Below are 22,522 nucleotides of genomic sequence, written 5' to 3'. Positions count from 1 at the left end.
GGCTGGAAAACTACTTGTTTGATTGTCTTACATCACCTTCCCAGTTTTCGAAAATGGTTTCTAAAGAATATTTTTTAAGACTAATTCTCAATTATTTTGAAGAATAAGATTTTATTTGAAAATTTAAATACGAAAAACAATTTTCAAGTTGGCATGGTAGTTGGTGGGGCATGGGCCTTGGGTTGGGTTTGGCTCTATGTTTTCCACTTGAGAGTCCATGGAGGTCAAGACATGACGGAAAATAAAGGTGTTATCAATTTTTTGTTTTAAAATTGGGAAAATGGAAAACAAAATGAAAATATTACTGTTGGAGATTTTTAAAATTTAGTTGGTTTAGCTTCAAGTCGGACGCAGCCAAGTTGGAGCCTTTTAGCAACTAGAAGAGGGGTCAATCCATGCCCACGCAGGGGCCCAGGCCCAACCTTAGGCCTAAAAGGTTGACCCAAACCCGGCCCATTTTATTTGGATCAGCTACCATACCAGAATTTGGGCAATTCTGAAGACCGTGCGACTGGTCACGCTCCTTGTCTCAAGTCCATGGAAGCAAGGTATTTTCTTGTACTATGGAGAATTGAAACAGCCTGAAAACCTTGAATCCAATGCAGTGAAGATGGAAGAGATTCAATCTCTCCCATCGCTCTCAAGCCTCTCAGCCTCCACAGTTTCCTTCCTCAACAAGGAATTCCACAGGAAAGAAGATCTGATTCGCGCAACACACCTCGTCTCTGAGTTGCAGAAGCGGTGCGGCGATTTGGACCAAAACCTAATTGATCTCAATCGCACACTCGAAGCCACCCTTCTCGCTTATGCTTTCCATTCCAATGGACTGCACGACCTCTTCCGCAATATTAATCTCCAATTGACTCGTCTCAACTCGACCACTTGCTTTTCATCAGGTCCGCTCTTTTATCTGTCTCCATGTATTGGTATTTTTGAGGTTTTTTTTTTTTTTTTTTTTTTGTCTGAGAGCGGTGAATTTAAGAAATTGTTGGGATTTGTGAACAGATGGTGGAGGAGGAGAGGGCAGGGCGGGACAGTTATTGGCGGAGGAGTTGCCGGCGCTTGCCAAAGAAGTGGCTCGGGTTGAGACCGTTCGTATGTACGCAGGTGAGTTTGTAGAGCACGAGCATGTGAAACATTTATGAAAGATGCGAAATTTTGATCTGGAGTTTGTGGTTCTTGACTTGGTGTTTATGGTTGTTATTATAGTTTTTGGTAAATGTAATGTGGAAATGCTTTGTGATTCTACATGCTCTAAACTGAAAGTTCAATAATTAAAAAAAATGAGGTTCCAATGAAATTCAAGGCTCAGGTAGGTTGTTCTTATTGTCATTGCTAAGTTTCAGAGATTATTGTGTATATTGCCATTTAGTCAAAGGAAATATGCTAATGTTATATGTTTATAGGCCTTTCTTTTTGCTGCCCCTCATATATATAATAGTTTTGCATTGAATATGCTTTAGTGGTAATCAATCAGAAAGATGGACCAACGAGTCACCTTTGGGTGATATTGGCCCTCAAGAATGGTATTGAGAAATAAGTAGAGCCCATGCTGCACGCAACAATAAAAAAAATTACAAGGCCAAGATTTCACATGGAAAGTCCTTTGGTGCAAAACTGAAAACAGTGGAATCCACTATTTCAAGCAAGAGTCCAATGCATCTTCAGGTTTTTGTTTAGTTCGAAGCATTTCAAGAAACTAACATATATGTTAATTATCTGATAGCTGAAACTTTAGCCCTTAAGGCAGGCTACAGAGTTGTGAAGTTTCTGTTTTGACCTTAGATGCAGAGAAAAGAGACCCCATTCTTCTATCTGGCAACATTTTAGTGAAGTTTCTTGTTAGTGTCCTACCAAGAGAAAAAGTTATTAAAATGGAGAAAATCTATCCTTACAGACCTTGGTAGTCTATTTTCTTTAAAGCAAGAAAACGAGACTCCTTCTGTAATGATTCCATTGAGCCAGGGACAGATACTGGAATACCTTATATCCTGTTGAGGTTTCTATCAACATAATTTGTGCTGCCAAAGGCAGGACTACTATAGATGAAAGAGGTTGTAACAATGCTGTTGCCTTGACTATTCTCAGTATCTAATCTTATTTGCCAAAAGGTGTCAGTTGAATTTAACTCGTCTATGCCCTCAAGTCCTTGCTCATGTAGCAAGGGATTGGGGAGATACCAGATTCAATTCCTTGTTATAGGAAAAAGGACCTACAAATTTTTTTGTACTCTATTTCATGTAGCAAAAGATTAGGGATATTCTGGGTTCAATTCCATGTAATGGAAAAAATACCTACAAATTTTTTTAACTCATTTAAGAAACATTTTTCTTAGCACTTGTAACTTAGCCATCATGTTCTTGTAGCCTAGACATCATTGACCAACACATACTTTGTTCAACAAATTTTGGCCGCATGTTCTTAATTACTACATGTTTAAGACAATGCATCCTTTTGGTTGGCACATCTAATGTATAATGTCTCTGTTAGACTTCATCTTCACCAATACGTGCCCTGAGTTGCCCATTTCTCTATGAGGGCTTCTGCTCTCATGCCCAAAGCAAAATGTTAAGCTGAGAGTGGATTCGCCCCTAATCTGCTGAGAATCTATCATCACATATTTATATGTCAGACCTCCAATCCCTATTATTTTGGCAAGTGTTGGACTCTTAATTGCTAACAAGCACACTTTTCTTTTTCTTTCATTTTTCTTTGTACTGTTTTTATTTTTTTCTCTTTTGTTTTAGAAAATTTCCTTAGTATGGGAGTCTTTTGGGATATTTATTACAAGGAAGAAGACAACAAATAAGAAGAAAGAGCTTTTAGATATCTGATAGCCGTAGCAGTAGTGATGGCAACTTAGTACATGCCCTCTTATTTATCAAAAAAAAAACTTAGTACATGCCCTCTTCTCACCACCTGTTAGCAAGTTTTTCTAATACTTAAACTCAAACTGGCATCAAATGCGAAATGCTGATTTTAATTGTTTTTCAGTAGGAGATATATAAGAGAAGCTCCCTGTTATTTATGTTGATTAGAGGAAAAAGTTCAGATGAATAATGTTGCTTTCAGCATTGACGCAGCTAACTTGTAATCAGCAAGTTAAGCTGAACAATTTGAAAAGAAGGATTCTCTACCATAATATCATCTGATGAAATTGCCCTGCCTGGTGAAGGATTCTATAGTATAACATTATCTAATGAAATTGCCTTATTTGGAAATGAATCAGAGGTCCTGAGTTTGAGCCTACTTGGCATTTAAGTAGTGTAGGGTAAACCCATATCACCCAAAGTTTGCTTTGCCGACAGTTGGGATAAATGCCTTGCTCTCTGGGTGGATTCTTCCCTCCCAATATTAAAATAAATAAATAAAAGATTGATGAAATCACACCATAATCAGATGGCATAATTACTTCTTCCTAGATTCTCCTCTTTCATAGTATTTTTTCCAAGTATACATTGGGCATGTTTACATTTGTACATGGGTAGGAGATGTTTTATATATCTATTTGACGGAATTGGAATGAATTTGATTCTGGATAGTCAATAAATAGTCCATGTTTGTGTGGGAGGTGGATCTGATGTTGATCTGTAAATATGTCTTTACCCTAAGCTAAGTGTTTCCTTTTGGTTGTTCTTCAATCTTTTGTGACTTGGATACTTGGAAATGTGTGAAATTCCCATGTTGGACACAACATACCATTGGTATAAGAAACACAGTTTGTGCCTATATCCAACATCCGTGTTCTAGAAAGCAAGGAAAACCTTATGGCTTGTAGTTGACATTCTCAAAAACAGTTATCAAAGAACAGTTTTTAAGAATAATTCTTAATTGTTTTCAAAAACAAAATTCTGTTTAGGAACTTAGATATAAAAAACAATTTTCTCAGATTATTCTCTATGAAGGCACTATATACTTATGTAGAATACAAGATTTGCTAAAGTATTCTCCATATTTGAATTAATTTTCAGGATATTGTATAAAAACACCTGAAATAACTCAAATTTGTTAAAAAATTTGTTTTTGGAACAAATGCTCAAAAAATTGTCTTTCAGTAAAAATTTGTCAGATGGTTTTTTAAGTTATAAAACTATTTACAAAAAACCATTTTTAAAAATAGTTTTCAAACAAACCCTCATTTTCTAGGTTTCTTAGATATTTATTATATACTTTTATATACATGTGTACATTTTAAGATGAAGTACAGCTCCATAGCAGACATGCTATGTTACATCAACAGTCACTGTTCTCTGGGGAGTGGAAGAATAAAGTTGGACATTTTGATAATCCAGATACCTCTCCTAGATTTTGGCAGCTGGACAGATCTGATTTCCAGACAGACCCTCATCTGACAAGCCTTACCTGAATCTGTGCTGTGCCTAGACATGTATCATTTTGGGGATATGAACTCTATTGTTTGATCTTATTTGGATGGATGGATGGTTGGTTTTACTAATATGATTAATCTGGTGAATACCAAATTCCTTTTACGTTTATGATGTGATATCACTCCATTATTGCATAGGCAAATATACAGTGTCCACTAGGAACCATGAGGCTTAATCCTGTCCTATATAGCAAGATTCACAGTTGAGTCTCTTCATACAAGGTGTGAGGCTGTCCTATTTCAGTAATTCCCATTTAAAGAGATTTTGAGTTACATAATAACAGGACCAACGTATCCAGGTTATCATCTGCTTCCTTGCTGTAAGAAATTTGACGTCCATTGGAATTTAATTTTTGACAGATGTGTGGGCCTCCTTTTGTCACAATTCTGTTTTCCTTTTTTCTTTCGTTCTTCCTTATTATTGTTGTTGTTGTTGTAGTAGTGGTTATCATTATTATTATTACTGGGTTGTGGGTTGGGGGGTGTCATGTGGATGAGGGGAAAGGTGATTTTGTGTATCTTACTAGTAAATGTGGTCCCTTATGCAGTATTGACACAGAAAATTATATAACTAGGTAGTATATGGCAAATATATGTTCTGACTAATTCCTTCAAACTTTTTAATCTATTTGTTTTTCCTTGTTTGCCTGTCAAAAAAATTAATTCTGGAGGAGGGGAAGGTGATTTTGTGTATCGTACTAGTAATGTGGTCCCTTCTGTAGCATTGACACAGAAAATTTATACAGCTAGGTGGTATATGCAAAATATATGTCCTAGTCAATTCCTTCAAACTTTTCAATGTCTTCTTTTTTGTTGTTTGGCTGTCAAAAAAATTAATTCCTTGAAATTTTATGTTTAACTAACAATTGGATAATTGGAAGATGAGGCTCGGAGAATACAATACATATATACCACTGCTACTGCCTCTTCATTTGGAAAATATGTCTTGTGATTAATTTCTTTAATTTCTATGTCAAATTAACAATTAGAATGTGTGCTTGCGAAGCGGAAAGTGTGAATCACATTCTTATTCATTGTACAGTGGCCAGAGTACTATGGGACTTAGTGTTGGGTTTAGTTGGGGTCAAGTGGGTGTCCCCTAATACTGTAAAGGAGGTTTTATATAGCTGGGGGGGGGGGGGGGGGGGGGGGGGGTTGCTTTTGTGGGGAAAAAAAGGAAAAAGTTTTGGAATTCCATTCCGTTATTCATTTTTTGGATGGTTTGGAAGGAAAGGAATAGATTAGCTTTTAGGGGGGGGGGTGGATTTAGCAATTCAGAGGTTTAAATATTCTTTTGTATGTAATATGTGGGGTTGGGCTAAATTGTATATGGAAGAGGAGCCACATTCCCTTTTAGGTTTCCTGGAGTGGCTTGCCTCCAGTTAAGGGGTGGTTTGTTTTTTGGCCTTTTTGCTTGTAAGGCCTTTGCTGCCTTGTATACGTCCTGTATACTTTGGGGCTCTTTAGCCTCCTCTTAATGAATTGTGCTTGCTTATCAAAAAAAAAAAAAATAAATAACAATTAGAATGTGGTATTATATTTTTTTTGTATGCAGCTATGTTCTCGATAAACAAACAATAGTGTCCTAGTGCGCTTACTAGGTGTTTGAACTTTTTTGGCCATGTGCACAGTATTCAGAAGTTTTATTTTAAAATTCTAGGTATCAAAGGAGAATATTCATCACATATCTACGTGTTTAAGATTTCATGTCTGACCTGGGCATATTCTCCTTTTAAAGTGTCTGTGCTACATTGGTGGTTCTGTTTTCCTCGATTTTTGCTGGGCTGTCCATTCATCCTGTGATCCTTTTTGCAACTTTTTATCTGTTATTTTTCTTTATTAGAAGTTACAAGTTTGCAATGCCTATTACTGTTAATTCTGATAATGACTAAACTTTCCACTTCTTTTTTTTTCTCTCCCTATCGTTTTTGCGATTCTTTCAGAGACAGCATTAAAACTTGACAGTTTGGTTGGTGACATCGAAGATGCTGTATCTTCTACTATGAACAGAAATCTAAAGAAGCATGCTTCCACACACAGTTCAGAAGTGAGCACCCTTTAGATAATTTTAAAAGGAATGATGTTTCAAATTAATCTTGTAAAATTCTTATTAGCGTTCTCCCAAATGTCTATTTCATTGCAGGAAATGCGTTTGCACGCCCTTAAAGCGCTTAAATTGACAGAAGATGTTTTAATTTCAGTCACAAAAACACGCCCTCAGTGGGCACGTCTTGTGTCAGCTGTTGATCAAAGAGTAGATCGAGCTTTAGCCATTTTAAGACCTCAGGCAATTGCAGATCATCGGACCCTTCTTGCTTCTCTTGGATGGCCACCGCCTCTGTCCACTTTAAACTCAAACTTAGATACAAGAAAATCTAGTGAAGTCTTAAATCCTCTTTTTACGATGCAAGGGGACCTCAAACACCAGTACTGTGAAAATTTCCTTTCCTTGTGTAGCCTGCAGGAATTGCAGAGAAGAAGAAAATATAGGCAACTTGAGGGGTATTATCGGGAAATTGCTCTTCACCAGCCACTCTGGGTGATTGAAGAGCTTGTGAATCCTATATCATTGGCATTCCAGCAACATTTTTCAAAGTGGATTGATAAACCTGAATTCATTTTTGCCCTTGTATATAAGGTTACCAGGGACTATGTTGACTCCATGGATGAGTTATTGCAACCATTGGTTGATGAAGCAATGCTAGCAGGTTACAGTTGTAGAGAAGAATGGATTTCAGCGATGGTAACCTCCCTAGTAATCTACTTGGCAAAAGAGATATTCCCCAGTTATGTTGGTCAACTGGATGAAGAGAGTGTCACTGGTGTTCAATCCCAGGCTAGAATAGCATGGCTCCATCTTGTTGACTTGATGATCACTTTTGATAAACGGGTTCAGTCCATGTTAGCACATTCTGGATTGTTGCTTTTCCTTCAAGAAGATGGGAATCTGCAGAAGATTTCTTCTTTGTCCGTCTTCTGTGATCGGCCTGACTGGCTTGATTTATGGGCAAAAATAGAGCTTGATGATGTGCTAGATAAGTTGAAACTTGAGACGGAGGATAGGAAAAATTGGACAATGAAAGTTCAGGGAGCAGTTCTTCTGCCAGGTCCTGAAGATTACAGATCTCCTGCAATTTCTAGTGTTTTTCTTCAGCGCCTGTCAGCTGTGGTTGATAGGTGTCGAGCATTGCCAAGCGTTTCTTTGAGTTCAAGGTTTGCCAGATTGACTGGTGCACCCATCATACATAAATTTTTGGACTGCATACTTCTAAGGTGCCAAGAAGCTGAAGGCCTGACTGCCCTTACAGATGATGATGCTCTTATCAAAGTTACAAACTCCATAAATGCTGCTCGTTACTTTGAGTCTGTTTTGAAGGAATGGTGTGAGGATGTCTTCTTTCTTGAGATGGGATTACATGAAGGTGATCAGTTGGGAACGGTGGTTGGTGTGAATAGTTTTAGTAGACCAATTGAAGGACCTGGGAGCGGTATTTTTGATGACGAAATTGAAAAGCTGGAGAAGTTCAGATTGGAGTGGGTTGGGAAGTTATCAGTTGTTCTCTCGAGGGGATTTGATGCTCGGTGTCGAGATTACATGAAGAACAGGAAGCAGTGGCAGGAAAAGGTTGAAGAAGGTTGGATGGTGTCCAAGTCTTTACTGGGGGCTCTGGATTATTTGCAAGGAAAAATGTCAATACTGGAAGCAAGTTTGAATGCAATAGACTTTGTTGGGGTTTGGAGAAGTTTGGCAGCTCATGTGGATCGATTAATTTTTAGTGGCATTCTTATGAGCAATGTAAAATTTTATGATGGGGGTGTAGAGAGATTTAGATGCGATTTGGAGGTTCTTTTCGGGGTATTCAGGGCTTGGTGTATGAGGCCTGAAGGCTTCTTTCCCAAAGCGAGTGAGGGCTTGAAGTTGTTGAAGATGGGTGAGGACCAACTCCAGGATTATTCAGCAGCAGGGGAGAAATGGATGGTGGAAAATGGGATTAGGCATTTGAGTGTTGCAGAAGCGGAAAAGATTGTAAAGAATAGAGTATTTACAAGTTGAATGCTTTCAGGTTAAGGTCTTTTCCTTTTTCTCAGCATAGGCTCAAGGGGTACAGCAAACAAGAAAAAATAGAGGTTAGTTGAGGTTTATGTATACAGTGGGAAGATTCTAGTGTTTGTACTAGTTTCCATATCTCCCAAATTGACCCAATTCTTTATATCATGGCACAACAAATGCTTGGGTTTTCTTCAAATTAGAATAAGTTATTTCGTTTCTCTCAGGATTCCAGTAAAGACTCTTATCTATATTGTTTTTTCATTCAGTTTGTTGAAATAACAGATAGAGCTGTTTGGGACGCAACGGAACAAAAATTTAATTAGTGTCATTTCAAAGATTTTGAACACTGGAGTGATATGGACATGTGTCTGTGCATGGAGAGTGAGGGATGGTATTTGAGGATACTGGAGAGGATCTGAGCTCAGACACTATGCTGAGATTCTAAGTTAGATGCAAAGTTGATTCCTTACATATCATGCGGGGTTCCTCGACTCCTTAGCAGCTGAGATCTTGAAGTTTCAATGGGTTGAAGTGTGTGTGCGCTTTTTCTTCCCTTTTGTGAGCACGTAGTTTAGTTCATGGTTCAAAATAGTTCAAACTATCGGCCGAGTCTTATCCACCTCGAACCTTTTCGCACCGAGTCCAATATCCGGTACCATCTTCAACACATACCCAACTAAAAACCGGTTAAACTTAGTTGTCTCGGTTGAGATTCTGAGTGGACTCAATTGAAATTACGAGTTCAATTGTTTAATTGTTTAAGATCTAAATATTTTCAGATTAAACAAAAGAAAGAGCATTTCCCTTTCAAATCATAATAAAAGGCAATCAAAACTGATAAATCTCTAATAAATATGATATATTCTCTTAAAAATAAATTTTTTTTCAAGACCCATAACCATGAAGGATAAGAAGAAGAAAGAAAGCTTCGTGTTGGTGATGTAGTTGTGGTGACCGATCGGTGAGAAACATCACATTCTTTCATCAATGATGATCTTTGCATGTTGGTGTTGCCTCTCCTTGCTCGATCTCTATAGTGTAACAGTTTGGTTGTGTACTGCAGAGAGGCTTTTGCCTCTGCAAATCAAGTATCCCGTGGTGTGAACAAGTGATGTTTGGGATTGAGAATTAAAGAAAAGGGTTTGATGTATTGTTTTATATAAAAATGATTTATTATTTCAAATGTTCATGTATTTGCATCATTTTACCTTATATGCCAACAACATTTGGAATTGAAAATTTGAAAATTGTTAATAATTTAAGAAATCATTTCATTTATTATTATGTCAATAGTTTATTATTAAGTTTATTAGTTTCTTAATTCATTTAATTATATTAAAAATAATTTTTATAATTTTTTGATCTTCTTAGTATCTTATTTTGTGTATCACCCGATATCAAATCGAGACGTCGATATCGACGTGCTTGAGAACCTTCCGAGTCAATGATCGGTACCGTAATTTTGAACTCTGGTTTAGTTGGTTAAAATGAACTATTTGTAATTCCTAACAGTAAAATTCCAGGTCTGGGCCTACCAAGTGGGTACCTCCCTATACTTTTCACCCAATCTTAAGGCTGTACAAGTTACCTTGAAATTTCACATGGCTGGGACCTCTAATGTTTAAAGGCCTCATTGGCTGGGTCTCCTTCTCACAATGAAAATTGAAAAGACAAAACCCCACGGCGAGAAGTGTTTGCACTCCACTAAACAATCAGTGACAAGGTGGGGGCAATGGCTTTGTACCCATGCAGGCTGTTCATTGGTACACCATCACAGGTCCATTCTCATCCCTCTTTTGTCCTTCAGTTTTCTTCATGCCCACGATACCTTCTCAAACTTGACTAATACCACCAAAACTGCATTTATAAGCCTTGATTTTGCAAACCCAAGTCTTAAACATTTGTTTTATGCTCATCTCTTTACGGAACCGTCCTGACCAGCTAATTGCGTTATATTACTTAAGAGACATCATCATCATAGTTTCATTTTTGGCAAATGGGATAGGACAGTAGTCTTGACTCTTGATCGCATGTTTTTTCTATCCAGATAGCCTGTAAAGGAACCAAACTCCGTTCCCTTTGTTTCCTACGGCTGACGCGCAGGTTGGCGGATGAGGGACAGGATGTTGCCCAACTACCACACAAGCATGGAAAGAAATGAGAGGTAGGCCAGGGCTTAGAAAACATCAGGGAAAAAGGAAAAAAATGGAGGAAAGGCGTCAAACTCGGTTAATTACAACTTGCTCTCATATCCTTAATGACGGCGGTTGGACTTCAAGTGGCCTCAAGGGAGACTGGAAGGCACGAGATCAATCCTGTTATCATGAGTATAACCACGACAAGGGACACAACACGAAGGAGTGCCCATATGTGTGGCAGTATATGGAGAGTTTGGTGTAATTTTGGAGACTAGCTAACACAGTATGGGAATGTTGGAAGATGGATGAGAACCAATGACAACCACAAAATAACACTGCTCAGACATTTTAGCGGCTCCCCATTATACATGTGATACTGGGGATGAGTTAATGACTCAGCGGAATTTAATTTGCAGACAAAAAAGGGAGCACGTACAGGAGGATCAAATCAGTTATCCGAATGTACAAAATGAAGTAGAAAGTTTCATAGGCCCGGCCGCTGTGTCTTATTGATGTGCCAATAATATTCACGTGCAATAATTTGCTCCGTTTCTTGCAACCCTGTGAGGATGCTATTATCCTGACCCTACCCATCAATGGCTTTAATATCTACCAAATCCTTATAGATCTTGGAAGTTCAATCCATCTCCTGTATCTAGTATTCAACTAGTAGATGGGTTTGACGGTAGCTATGCTGAAAATGTAAGAATTCATACATGATATATTCAATTCAATGAACACTTACAACATGAATTCAATCTGTAAAAGACTTGGACTTACCTCCAGCCATCGGATCAAGTTGCTGGAATCGGTTCAACCTTTGGTTTCCAAACTCTGATGATCTCCTATGGATGGTGTATTACTGAATAATGAAGACGCAGATATCGAGTTCGGGACCATGAGAAATATATAACCGTGGCCTCCCATCATACCACGTTTCTGCAGATTTGCCACACCCTCTTTAAACGCAGCGGAAAAAGTGCGATCATGGTGGAGGACGTGGGTTGTTGGACCACTTCAGGATCACCCCTTCATGGTGGTGAACGTGGAGAGCTAGACGTGGGGTGATAACATTCTCCCACTTGGTCCACACCTTTAACTTAATGTCCTAACTTAATCCATCAATTATCCGTATTAAGTAACAAATACTTGAATCATGGCGATAAGTCCTCTATATAACGAGTGTTATCTTCCATGTATTACAGTGCATTCATTTCTTAACATTTTACTTTATGTGGCAATATTACTTAATGAATAAACCCTATGTTCATTCTTGGTCCAATGAAGTTGAATTTTCTCAAAATTAAATAAAGGTGCACATCAATATGAGAAAACATCATAATAAGAGTTTGTACAATAAAAACTACATAAGGGAACTAAGTCCCATGTTCATTACATGATCCTTGAATTTCAACGGTGGCATGCCCTTAGTCAAAGGATCAGCAATCATCAATTCAGTGCTAATGTGCTCAATGACCACTTTCTTTTCTTTAACACGTTCTCTTATGGCTAGATACTTAATGTCGATGTGCTTGCTTCGACTTCCACTTTTATTGTTCTTTGCCATAAAGACTGCAGCTGAATTGTCGCAATATATGCTCAATGGCCTAGATATTGAATCCATAACTCTAAGCCCCGAAATGAAACTCTTAAGCCATACACCATGTGAAGTAGCCTCAAAACAAGATATGAACTCAGCTTCCATAGTAGAAGTAGCAGTCATGGACTGCTTAACGCTCCTCCAAGATATAGCTCCACCGGCCAATATAAAAATGTATCCAGATGTTGATTTACGTGAATCAACACAACCAGCAAAGTCTGAATCTGAGTAGCCAACTACCTCTAAATTGCTTGTTCGTCTATACATAAGTTGTAATCTTTGGTTCCTTGAAGATATCTCATCACTTTCTTTGCAGCTTTCCAGTGGTCTATACCTGGGTTACTCTGATATCGTCCTAACATTCCAACAGCAAATGCAATGTCAGGCCTTGTGCAGACCTGGGCATACATCAAACTTCCAACTGCAGAAGCGTATGGAATGTTCTTCATTTGTTCCCTTTCAATATCGTTTTTCGGACATTGGTCCAGATTGAACCTATCACCCTTCACTATAGGAGAAACACTAGGTGAACAATTCTTCATCCGAAATCTCTCTAAAACTTTATTGATATAGGTTTCTTGAGACAAACCTAAGATACCTTTAAATCTGTCTCTATGGATCTTAATGCCAATGACATAAGATGCCTCACCCATATCCTTCATGTCAAAATTTTTAGAGAGGAATTGTTTCACCTCATGAAGTAAACCCTTATCATTGGTTGCAAGTAAGATGTCATCCACGTATAAAACAAGAAAACAAACTTTACTCCCACTGACCTTAAGGTATATGCATTGATCCATAACATTTTCAACAAAACCAAATGAAGAAATTATGTTATGGAATTTTAAATACCATTGGCGGGATGCTTGTTTCAAACCGTATATGGATTTCTTAAGCTTACAAACCAATTGCTCACCATCACTAGAGCGGAATCCTTCAGGTTGTTTCATGTAAACCTCCTCCTCTAGCTTTCCATTAAGAAATGCTGTTTTCACATCCATTTGTTGCAATTCCAAATCAAAGTGGGCTACTAATGCTAATATAATGCGTAAGGAATCTTTCTTAGATACAGGAGAAAAGGTTTCCGTGTAATCGATTCCTTCTTTCTGAGTGAACCCCTTTGCAACAAGTCTAGCCTTGTATCTCTCAATGTTGCCTGATGAGTCTTTCTTTGTCTTAAAAACCCATTTACAACCAATGGTTTTTACACCATTAGGCAACTCAACAAGGTCCCAAACATCGTTGCACTTCATGGAACTCATCTCATCCTTCATGGCATTATACCACAATTCTGATTCTTTGCAACTCATGGCTTGTGAAAATGATTCGGGATCATTTTCGGCTCCTATATTATAGTCAGATTCTTGTAGATACACTACATAATCACTAGGAATTGCTGACCTCTTAGTTCGAGCAGACCTTCTTAAGGTTGCACCAATATCTTCCGAGGAAGTATGAGGTTCAACTTGTTGTTCAAAGTGTTAGACAACCCTGATCAACTTGGTCTACTGGAATATTGTCAACAACTTGTGGAACTTCAATGACTGGTTGAACTTCATCGATTGTTCGTTCAACACCCGTTTGTACTTGAGGGTGTTATGAACAATAAACAATCTATCGCTTGAAGTGGAAGGTTGAGACTCTGTATGATCAATATCAGAAACTATGTTTCTAAATTGATCGCTCCCACTGACCAAGTCATATTCAAGAAATTTAGCATTTCTTGATTCCACAATCCTAGTGCTGTGAGATGGACAGTAAAACCTATACCCCTTGGACTTTTCAGCATATCCAATGAAATACCCACTAATAGTCCTTGGGTCCAGTTTCTTCTCTCGTGGATTATAAATTCTCACTTCAGACGAGCATCCCCAAACGCGCATATGTCGCAAACTCGGTTTCCAACCTTTCAATAACTCAAATGGCGTCTTTGGGACAGCCTTGGTTGGAACTCGGTTTAATATATACACTGCTGTCTTAAGTGCTTCAATCCACAAGAATTTAGGAAGTTTTGAGCTGCTAAGCATACTCCTCACCATGTCCAATAAAGTTCGGTTTCTTCTTTCTGCTACACCATTTTGGTCTGGAGAACCAGGCATGGTGTATTGGGCAACAATCCCATGCTCTTGAAGAAACTTCGCAAATGGCCTAGGTGATTGTCCATCTTCCAAGTATCTACCATAATATTCTCCACCTCTATTGATCTCACGATCTTAATTTGTTTACCATATTGTTTCTCTACTTCTGCCTTGAAGACTTTAAAGGCATCTAAAGCTTCATTTTTATTATGAAGTATGTAGAGATACATGTATCGTGAGAAATCATCTATGAAAGAGATGAAGTATTTCTGACCATGAGAGTCCATGTCAAGACTACATATATCAGTATGTATGATCTCTAGTATGGTGGAACTCCTAGTAGCACCTCTCTTTGACTTATTGGTCTGCTTACCCTTAATGCAGTCCACACAAGTTCAAAGTCAGTAAAATCTAGAGTACTAAGTACCCCATCATTCACCAATCTTTTGATTCTATCTATGGAGATATGACCTAATCTCCGGTGCCACAATGTAGAGGAATCCTCTTTTACAACACATCTCTTAATGCCAGTTTGGACATGTAATGAATTATGAGCGGTATCATTTTGTAAGAATATACAATAAAGACCATCAGACAAGATACCATTCCCAACACATTCAGATTTATAAATCAAACTGAAAGATGTTTCTGAAAAATGAAAGGAATATCCAAACGGTACAAGTCTAGAAACTGAAATCAAGTTTCGTGAGAAACTTGGTACATAAAAGGTCCTTTGCAATTCCAAAATAAAACCACCATATAAAGTTAAATAACATGTCCCTATTGCTTCCATATGCGAGCCCATCTTGTTTCCGGATAAGATGAATTGCTCACTTGTCACTGGCTTCCTTAGGTTTTGCATACCCTGCAAGGAATTTGAAATGTGGATTGTAGATCCAGAATCAATCCACCATGTGTTAGTGTTTACATTAACCATATTAGATTCATAACAAACAAATGAGGTAGGGTTACCTTTCTTCTCAAGCCAATTCTGAAATTTCAGACATTTCTTCTTCACGTGTCCTTTCTTTTTACAAAAAAAACACTTTTCGTCTTTCTTAATGTCAGATTTAGGAGGAATTTGTTGCTTCCCTTTCTGACTAGCTTGAGATTTTCCTTTCTTTCCTTTCCTTTGCGTCACCAGCATGGCACTTTCTCCCTGTTCCATCATTAACCTTCCTTCCTCTTGAACACACATGGTCATCAATTCATTGATAGACCACTTATCCTTATGTGTGTTGTAAGAGATTTTGAAAGGTCCATACTGAGGTGGAAGAGTGTTAAGGATAAAGTGCACCAGGAAAGATTCAGACATTTCTACCTCGAGTTTCTTCAATTGAGCCACAATGTCCCTCATCTCCATGATATGTTCACGCACACCTCTTATAGCGGTGAGCTTCAAGGATGTGAACTTCATAATTAGGGTGCTTGCCAAGGCTTTATCTGAAGTGACGAATTGCTCGTCAATAGCCTTTAGCAATTCACGAACATTTTCATGTTGCTCGATTGAACCACGTATACCAGCACTGATTTTTGTCTTAATGTACATCACGCTAAGGCGATTAGATTTCTCCCAGCGTTCGTACAACAAAATTTGTTCAGGTGTGCTGGTATCAGTGATCTTATGTGGTTCATCTTTCCTTATGGCATAGTCTATGTCCATGCACCCTAATTGAAGAAGAATTCTCTCCTTCCATATCTTAAAGTTATCTCCTCTAAGTTCGGGAACCTCACAACGAATATCAGATATGCTAGGTAAAACTGCACAAAAGGATTACAAGCTTATTAAAAAATTTGAGACTTTAATATAAATTCATGCTTTACCAATGTAGAACATGCTTAAAATTGAATCTAATTTTATTAAAAATTGCCTGTGGGCTAAATCTTTAATTCAATCAGATTAATTATCTTTATGATAGACTTTATCAAACTATTTTATTGAATTATGAAATATAGTTTGATATTTTCTGTCTATAATCTTTATGATAAACCTATTAAATTAATTATTCCTAACTCCTGTGGGTAAATTAGGAAAAATTAATTTTAATATTTTATCCTAATTAATTATATAAACATAATGAAAACCCTGTGGGGTAAAATCATCATATTTATATAGTTAATTACAATTAATGTCCATAATGTGATCCAGATTTACTTAATATATAATTTTTATATAATTAAGGCCGCTGTGGCTATTCCTTAATTATAAAAAAAATTATATGGTTCACTAGACATTAAGATTATATGATATATATATTTTAATATATCTAACTAAATTTTAGGCAACAATTGCATGCATTAAAAGCTACAACTTTTAATTTATCTAACTCAAATTTAGGCTACATTTTTACACATACAAGCATATAAAATAAATAATTTAATTTGCATGTATAAAAATCACACATAATTTAGAATAATTTAAAAGGAATTCATATTATGAAAGGGTGCCTAAGTCCATATATAAAACAATTAATTCAAATCCAATAAAATAATTCAAACAGGTCATAATTGCCTAAATTGGCCCAAATTTCACAATAAGTTTACAAGCCCAATCATAAATAATTTAAACCGGGCCATAAGAACCTAAATTGACCCAATTTTTAAAGCCCAACACTTAAAGCCCCTTAATTCAGTAAAATGGGCCACTGCCATGCAATAAGCTTCATAGGCCCAAAAGTCACTTATTCCAAGGCCCAAAAACTTAGTAGAACCCAATCTCTTTCCTTTTTTTTTTTTTTTTTTTTTAATTATTATTATTATCAACTGCAACGAAAACCCACCATCCTCATTTTCCGCCACCCCGTGGACTACTTCATCACCGGTAGCCACGTACTCGCCGCCACTCACATGGATTGCATCATTATCAGCTTGCTATGGAGCTGCCTGCAACACATGCAAGAACAGCCCCACGCAGTGCCTTTCAAGCAGCCTGCATCACCAGCGGATGAACGCCACTACTGCCGGTTTTTCCGGCACCAAAATCCACCGCCACAATTGGGACGGGCTGCATCCATCGGAGTGCAGCCCGACTCCCTCATTCGCAGGTGAAAAACGCATCAACAGTGTATGGATATTACACTTGCAGCGGCGCTTGGAAAGCGCCTGAATGACGCTCGTAACGGGGCTGAATGGTGCTTGGAATGGGCACTTGCAGTGCTTGAAACCAGCACCAGCAGCCGCTATGAACAGCCCCTGAATATGGCTCCTACAGCTGCTGAAATTGCAGCCTCAAAAAACACCGGAAATGGCTCTTTTGGAACACCTTAAATGGTGCCTGCAGCGACGCTTTGAATAGCACCTGCAGTGGTGCTTAATGGCGCTCTAAATAGGGCTCGAAATTGCGCATGCAGTGAATATATATATATGTATGTAGATAGAGAAAGATATGGGTTTTTATGGTGAAGAAAAAATCTAGATCAAAAGACGTTGTAGTTGAATGGGTTGCATGGATGTAGGTGGAAGTAAACCACAAAAGCTGAATCATTTCACCTAATTTCTGGTTCTATTTGAATTTATTTCCAGAAAGGAAACCATTATCTAAGCTACTAACACCAAGGCAGAGGCAAGATTGCAAGGCTCTGATACCAAATGTAAGAATTCATACATGATATATTCAATTCAATGAACACTTACAACATGAATTCAATCTGTAAAAGACTTGGACTTACCTCCAGCCATCGGATCAAGTTGCTGGAATCGGTTCAACCTTTGGTTTCCAAACTCTGATGATCTCCTATGGATGGTGTATTACTGAATAATGAAGACGCAGATATCGAGTTCGGGACCATGAGAAATATATAACCGTGGCCTCCCATCATACCACGTTTCTGCAGATTTGCCACACCCTCTTTAAACGCAGCGGAAAAAGTGCGATCATGGTGGAGGACGTGGGTTGTTGGACCACTTCAGGATCACCCCTTCATGGTGGTGAACGTGGAGAGCTAGACGTGGGGTGATAACAGAAAATACTAGTGAGGAGCCCAAAACCCCGTGAAGAAATAGAAATTAAAACAAGCCTTCGTAGTGACCTAAATGCAAGCAAGGAGGATGGTTCCCTTGCATCTAAACCCCTTGTGGTAATCGATCTATTTCCCATGGAGGATACTTGCCAAGTACTTTTGGGTTCCTTGTTGTCAAAAGAAGAACAAAGCTTACTAATTGCGATACTCAAATAATGCTAAATGCATTCGCTTGGAAGCCTTTTTGCATGAAAGGAATTGATCCATCCATCAAGAGCCATCATCTCCAAGTAAACCCATCAATTAGACCAATACAGTAGAAAGTACAAAAGCTCACCATTGAATGCACAAAATAATACATGTGGAAGTAGATAAACTATTATAGGCTGGATCCATGAGGGAGATCTACTATCCAAATCGGTTGGTGAATGTAGTTATTGTACCCAAAAAGAATGAAAAATAGAGAGTATGCGTGAATTCCATTAACCTAAACCAAAAATACCTTAAGGACAATTTCCTCCTCCCCTAAATTGATCAAGTAGTGGACGTCAACATTGGGCATGAGCTCCTAGCAGGTCCCCACTTCTATTAAGTGGGTCTAAGGTTAATTAGGCATATAGTAGTCTTAAATAAGGATAAAAATATCGATAATAACGGAAATATCGGTACTTCGATTTTACATATATATCAGAGATGAATATTTTGACAATAAATATTGGTAGACCAAAAAGTGATCAAAAGTCATGGAAATGTAAAAAAAACTCTTAGATATATCTTTAGAAGTATAATAAACATTTTAAAGTTGTATTGTTGAAGAAATTGATATATGTATATATGATTTCCGATATTAAATTTAATTATTTCGTGTTGATTGATAAAAAAAATAAATTTTGTAAGTGTACACTCATTATGAAGCTAGATGAAACATTTGATTTCATTAAATATCAATAATTTATACATATTACATTGTAATGAACCTTTAGTACCAAAATGATGAAGGGTACTTCCCAACCATTGGATCAATATCATATTTAATCTTGGCCCTTGGATTTGGCAACTAACTGTTGGGATTAACTTTAAAAATGTGGCTATGTTTTTGGTCATTAGATCAAGACCAGGTTTAATCTGAGCCCTTTAATCAACCATTTTGACCATTCAACCACTTCAATATATATGACCATATTTTTGCCATTGGATGAGCCAAAAAAGTAGCCTACCACAAGCTAAAAATCAGCTTGCTACAAGCCTAAAAATCAGTTTGCCATAAGCCTAAAAATTACCCTGCCACAAGCTTAAAAAGCAAGACAAAAAAACAGTTGTCGCTTGTCACCAAGAACGATGAGCTATCGACATAATCAATCGATTTTTTCTTGATAAATCAACGATATATCGCCGATTTTTTGCACCCATAACACCATTTTCGCCCACTTCCACAATTTATCGCTAAAATTCAATATATCGATGATAAATTGTTGAATTTTTTTTTACAGATTTTCCCGAAATATTCGTTAATCAATTTTTCGATCACCTTTTTTGCTTCGGGCTTTGCTGACACCTGATATTTCGACAATAAATCGTTGATTTTATCCGACATTTTTCATCATTGGTCTTAAACGGCTCCATCTCTTGCTCTGTATACCTTTTCCCTATTTTCTTCTCCATCATCAAAGGATGTAAGAAATTTCAATAGATAGAAGAATGCAAGAAAGCCTTTCAACTGGTTAAATAGTACTTGGCAAGCCTCTCCATATTATTGCAACCAATATTTGGGAAAAATTTATTCTTATACATAATCTTCTTTTAGTTTTTCCAAGGCTTCTTTTCATTCCACAACGGCCATTACAAATTTGTTCTCGCCCTTAGTCAACATTTCAATTTCTTATGGGTTAGGCTCAAAGCTTCACTTGCCTTAGTGTTCTTAAAAGGAAGGTATTAAACCTTTTTGCACATCTCTTTCCCCCTTCTACACATTCTTTGCAAGGAGTTCGAATTTCTTAATCTTTGCCTCCATGTCTTTGCACTTTTGTTAAAGCTTTGTTATTTAGCCTAACTTCCCTTCTTTTATTTTAAAACTCTTCTTTAGTGTCAAAGTCATCAATTTGACCTATGTTGGTAAAATCAATCAAATTTTAAATATGGTATAAACACTATATGATAAACAACATTGAGCAAAAATATTTTAGAATTGAGAAACAAGCTCAACCTGTTCAATTGAGTCAAGTTAGATTCAACACCTTTTCTGCCATCTCGACCTAAGTGTTAGAATATTTGAATTACTTCATTCCAAAACTTGGATCATGGGGTGCATGCTACGACAATCTCGGGGATGCTAGATCTAACATAATGAAAACATAAAAAACAAAAACTATAGATCTAAGTGCTTTAGAAAATAACACCCATGGTATGAATGTTTCTAGATCAATTACAATTAGTAAAAAGGTTGGTGTGAATTTCGAAAACTTAGCTATCATTTGTCCGATGGCTCTTTCCTAGACTTTACCATGTGAGGATGCTGAAATTTTCTTTATAGGGATGGAGGCTAGGGTTTTTTCTCTCTAGAAGATAAAATGACCAGTATTACAAGCCCTAACCCTTAAAAGGGTTTATATAGGATTACTTGCGTACTTAAGTGACTTGAGTACATTTTGAGTTTGGATTACTTAGTTTAGCCCACTATATCTTAATTAATTAATTAATTAATATTATTATTAGATTTTAATTAATTAATTATATAATCCAAAAGACCATTCATAAGCTCTTATGCAACCTTGTATATTTTCCAAAATGCTCTTATGCATGCATATAAATAAAAAATCCAAATATTCATCAAATAATATATCACAAAGGAATATGAGCTCGACTGAGAACCATTAAGATTCATAAAAAGATACTAGTTCTCTTAAAATCTAATTTTGAAGTTGATTCAATATTTCATTATAGAGAGTCAACTATACTCTATTATCCTCTAATATTAAATCGAGATATGAAACTCTGGTCTGTGATCAAGTAATAACCACATGCAAGCTCCTTATGAACTAATGTCCATAATTTAATGAGGTAAATACTATTAACCTTTTAAGATTATTTTTATAATCTTTGAGTCTTTGACCCTTCATTATGTGATGAATTGACATGTTTTAGCTCTCTAAGAGTATATGTCAAATTTCATTTAAAGAATTACTATGATCATAATTTTCATAATCACATGTCTTAAAGATCACCAAAAAGGATGTAGTGTTTCAAACCCATGAGATATCATGGTCTCTATCTTGAGAATACATGTTACCATCTACTTTAATTAATGGTGATATAATTCATATGGAATATATGACCACATTAGGGTCTCACCTATAAGTCAAAGCCATTGAAAACCTCAACACTAACTTAATATTCTTTCAATGTTGAAAGTTATGCAATATAGTAGTTTGACAAAGTCATAACTATCTAATAACCAATGCCATAACTCACTATAGGTTTTATCCAATGTATAATTACATCCATTAATGCACTCACTATGTGAACCTTATCTTGATGCCTATGACAATTCATTTCTTCAATTAGAAAGTAGTGCGTTATAATATCAAAAGGATAACTTAAAACCATGAATTAGATGTGAATAACTTATCTACTTGCAAGGAACTCATGACTTCGATCTTCCGTGCAACTCTTAATACATCAAAGTCATGTACAACGCAAATGATGCAAACCTGATGCAAACTTGAATGCTTAACCATAAATAATAAATGAGATAGTGAGTGGAAAACCATAGTCATAATATAATATTAATGAAATTCATTTATTGTTACATTATATTATATTTTCAAGGACTCTATTCTAAGACCAAGGATGATCCCATCTTCGAAAGTTGTAGAAGATGGAGTGCTATGGGGCAATATAGTAGTGCTTGACCTTGAACAACCTCTGGATTTAGAAAGGAAAAAGAGCTTAGGAAATTGAAAGATGATGGTTGTCATATTTCATTTCTTAGTTCTCATTTTTTTCTATATTGTTACCAAGGGAGCTTTATCGTCACTATTGTTTCCTAAGTCTTGAATGAAATTTTGAAGGTGTGACATTTCTTCGTGCTAATTGAAGAATGACTTTTCAAGTCGATGTCTCTTTTTAGGGGCTTTATGAAGCTCACTTAATTCTTTCTTCTTTTCACTCTATTGTAAATGTTTTTTCTCCTTTCCTTCAACCCTAACAATGAGTCTCTTAGGGCAACTCCTTGGAACATTTCAGGGAGGGTAGGAGTCTTTTAGGACAATTGTTAATGACGTTCTAAGTACTTTCAAGTGTGACTATATTA

General features: G+C 36.9%; 2 protein-coding genes across 2 annotated transcripts; one reads left to right on the top strand and one right to left on the bottom strand.

Moving 5' to 3' along the window:
- Positions 1 to 496: 496 nt before the first annotated feature.
- Positions 497 to 8,741, top strand: LOC117904860 (RINT1-like protein MAG2). The gene is made up of 4 exons (XM_034817650.1): positions 497 to 896; positions 1,006 to 1,107; positions 6,331 to 6,434; positions 6,531 to 8,741. Exons 1-4 carry the CDS (start codon positions 611 to 613, stop codon positions 8,439 to 8,441), a joined length of 2,403 nt encoding a protein of 800 aa, XP_034673541.1. The 5' UTR covers positions 497 to 610; the 3' UTR covers positions 8,442 to 8,741.
- Positions 8,742 to 15,354: 6,613 nt separating this feature from the next.
- On the bottom strand, positions 15,355 to 18,174 carry LOC117904114. The gene is made up of 3 exons (XM_034816633.1): positions 17,923 to 18,174; positions 15,520 to 16,015; positions 15,355 to 15,439 (listed from the first exon to the last, which is right to left on the bottom strand). The coding sequence occupies exons 1-3, from the start codon at positions 17,930 to 17,932 to the stop codon at positions 15,355 to 15,357; spliced, it is 591 nt and encodes a 196-aa protein (XP_034672524.1). The 5' UTR covers positions 17,933 to 18,174.
- Between the last annotated feature and the right edge of the window lie 4,348 nt (positions 18,175 to 22,522).

The sequence above is a fragment of the Vitis riparia genome, chromosome 17 (assembly GCF_004353265.1).
Source record: "Vitis riparia cultivar Riparia Gloire de Montpellier isolate 1030 chromosome 17, EGFV_Vit.rip_1.0, whole genome shotgun sequence".
Classification (NCBI taxonomy): Eukaryota; Viridiplantae; Streptophyta; class Magnoliopsida; order Vitales; family Vitaceae; genus Vitis; species Vitis riparia.
This window is presented reverse-complemented; position numbering and strand designations above follow the sequence as displayed.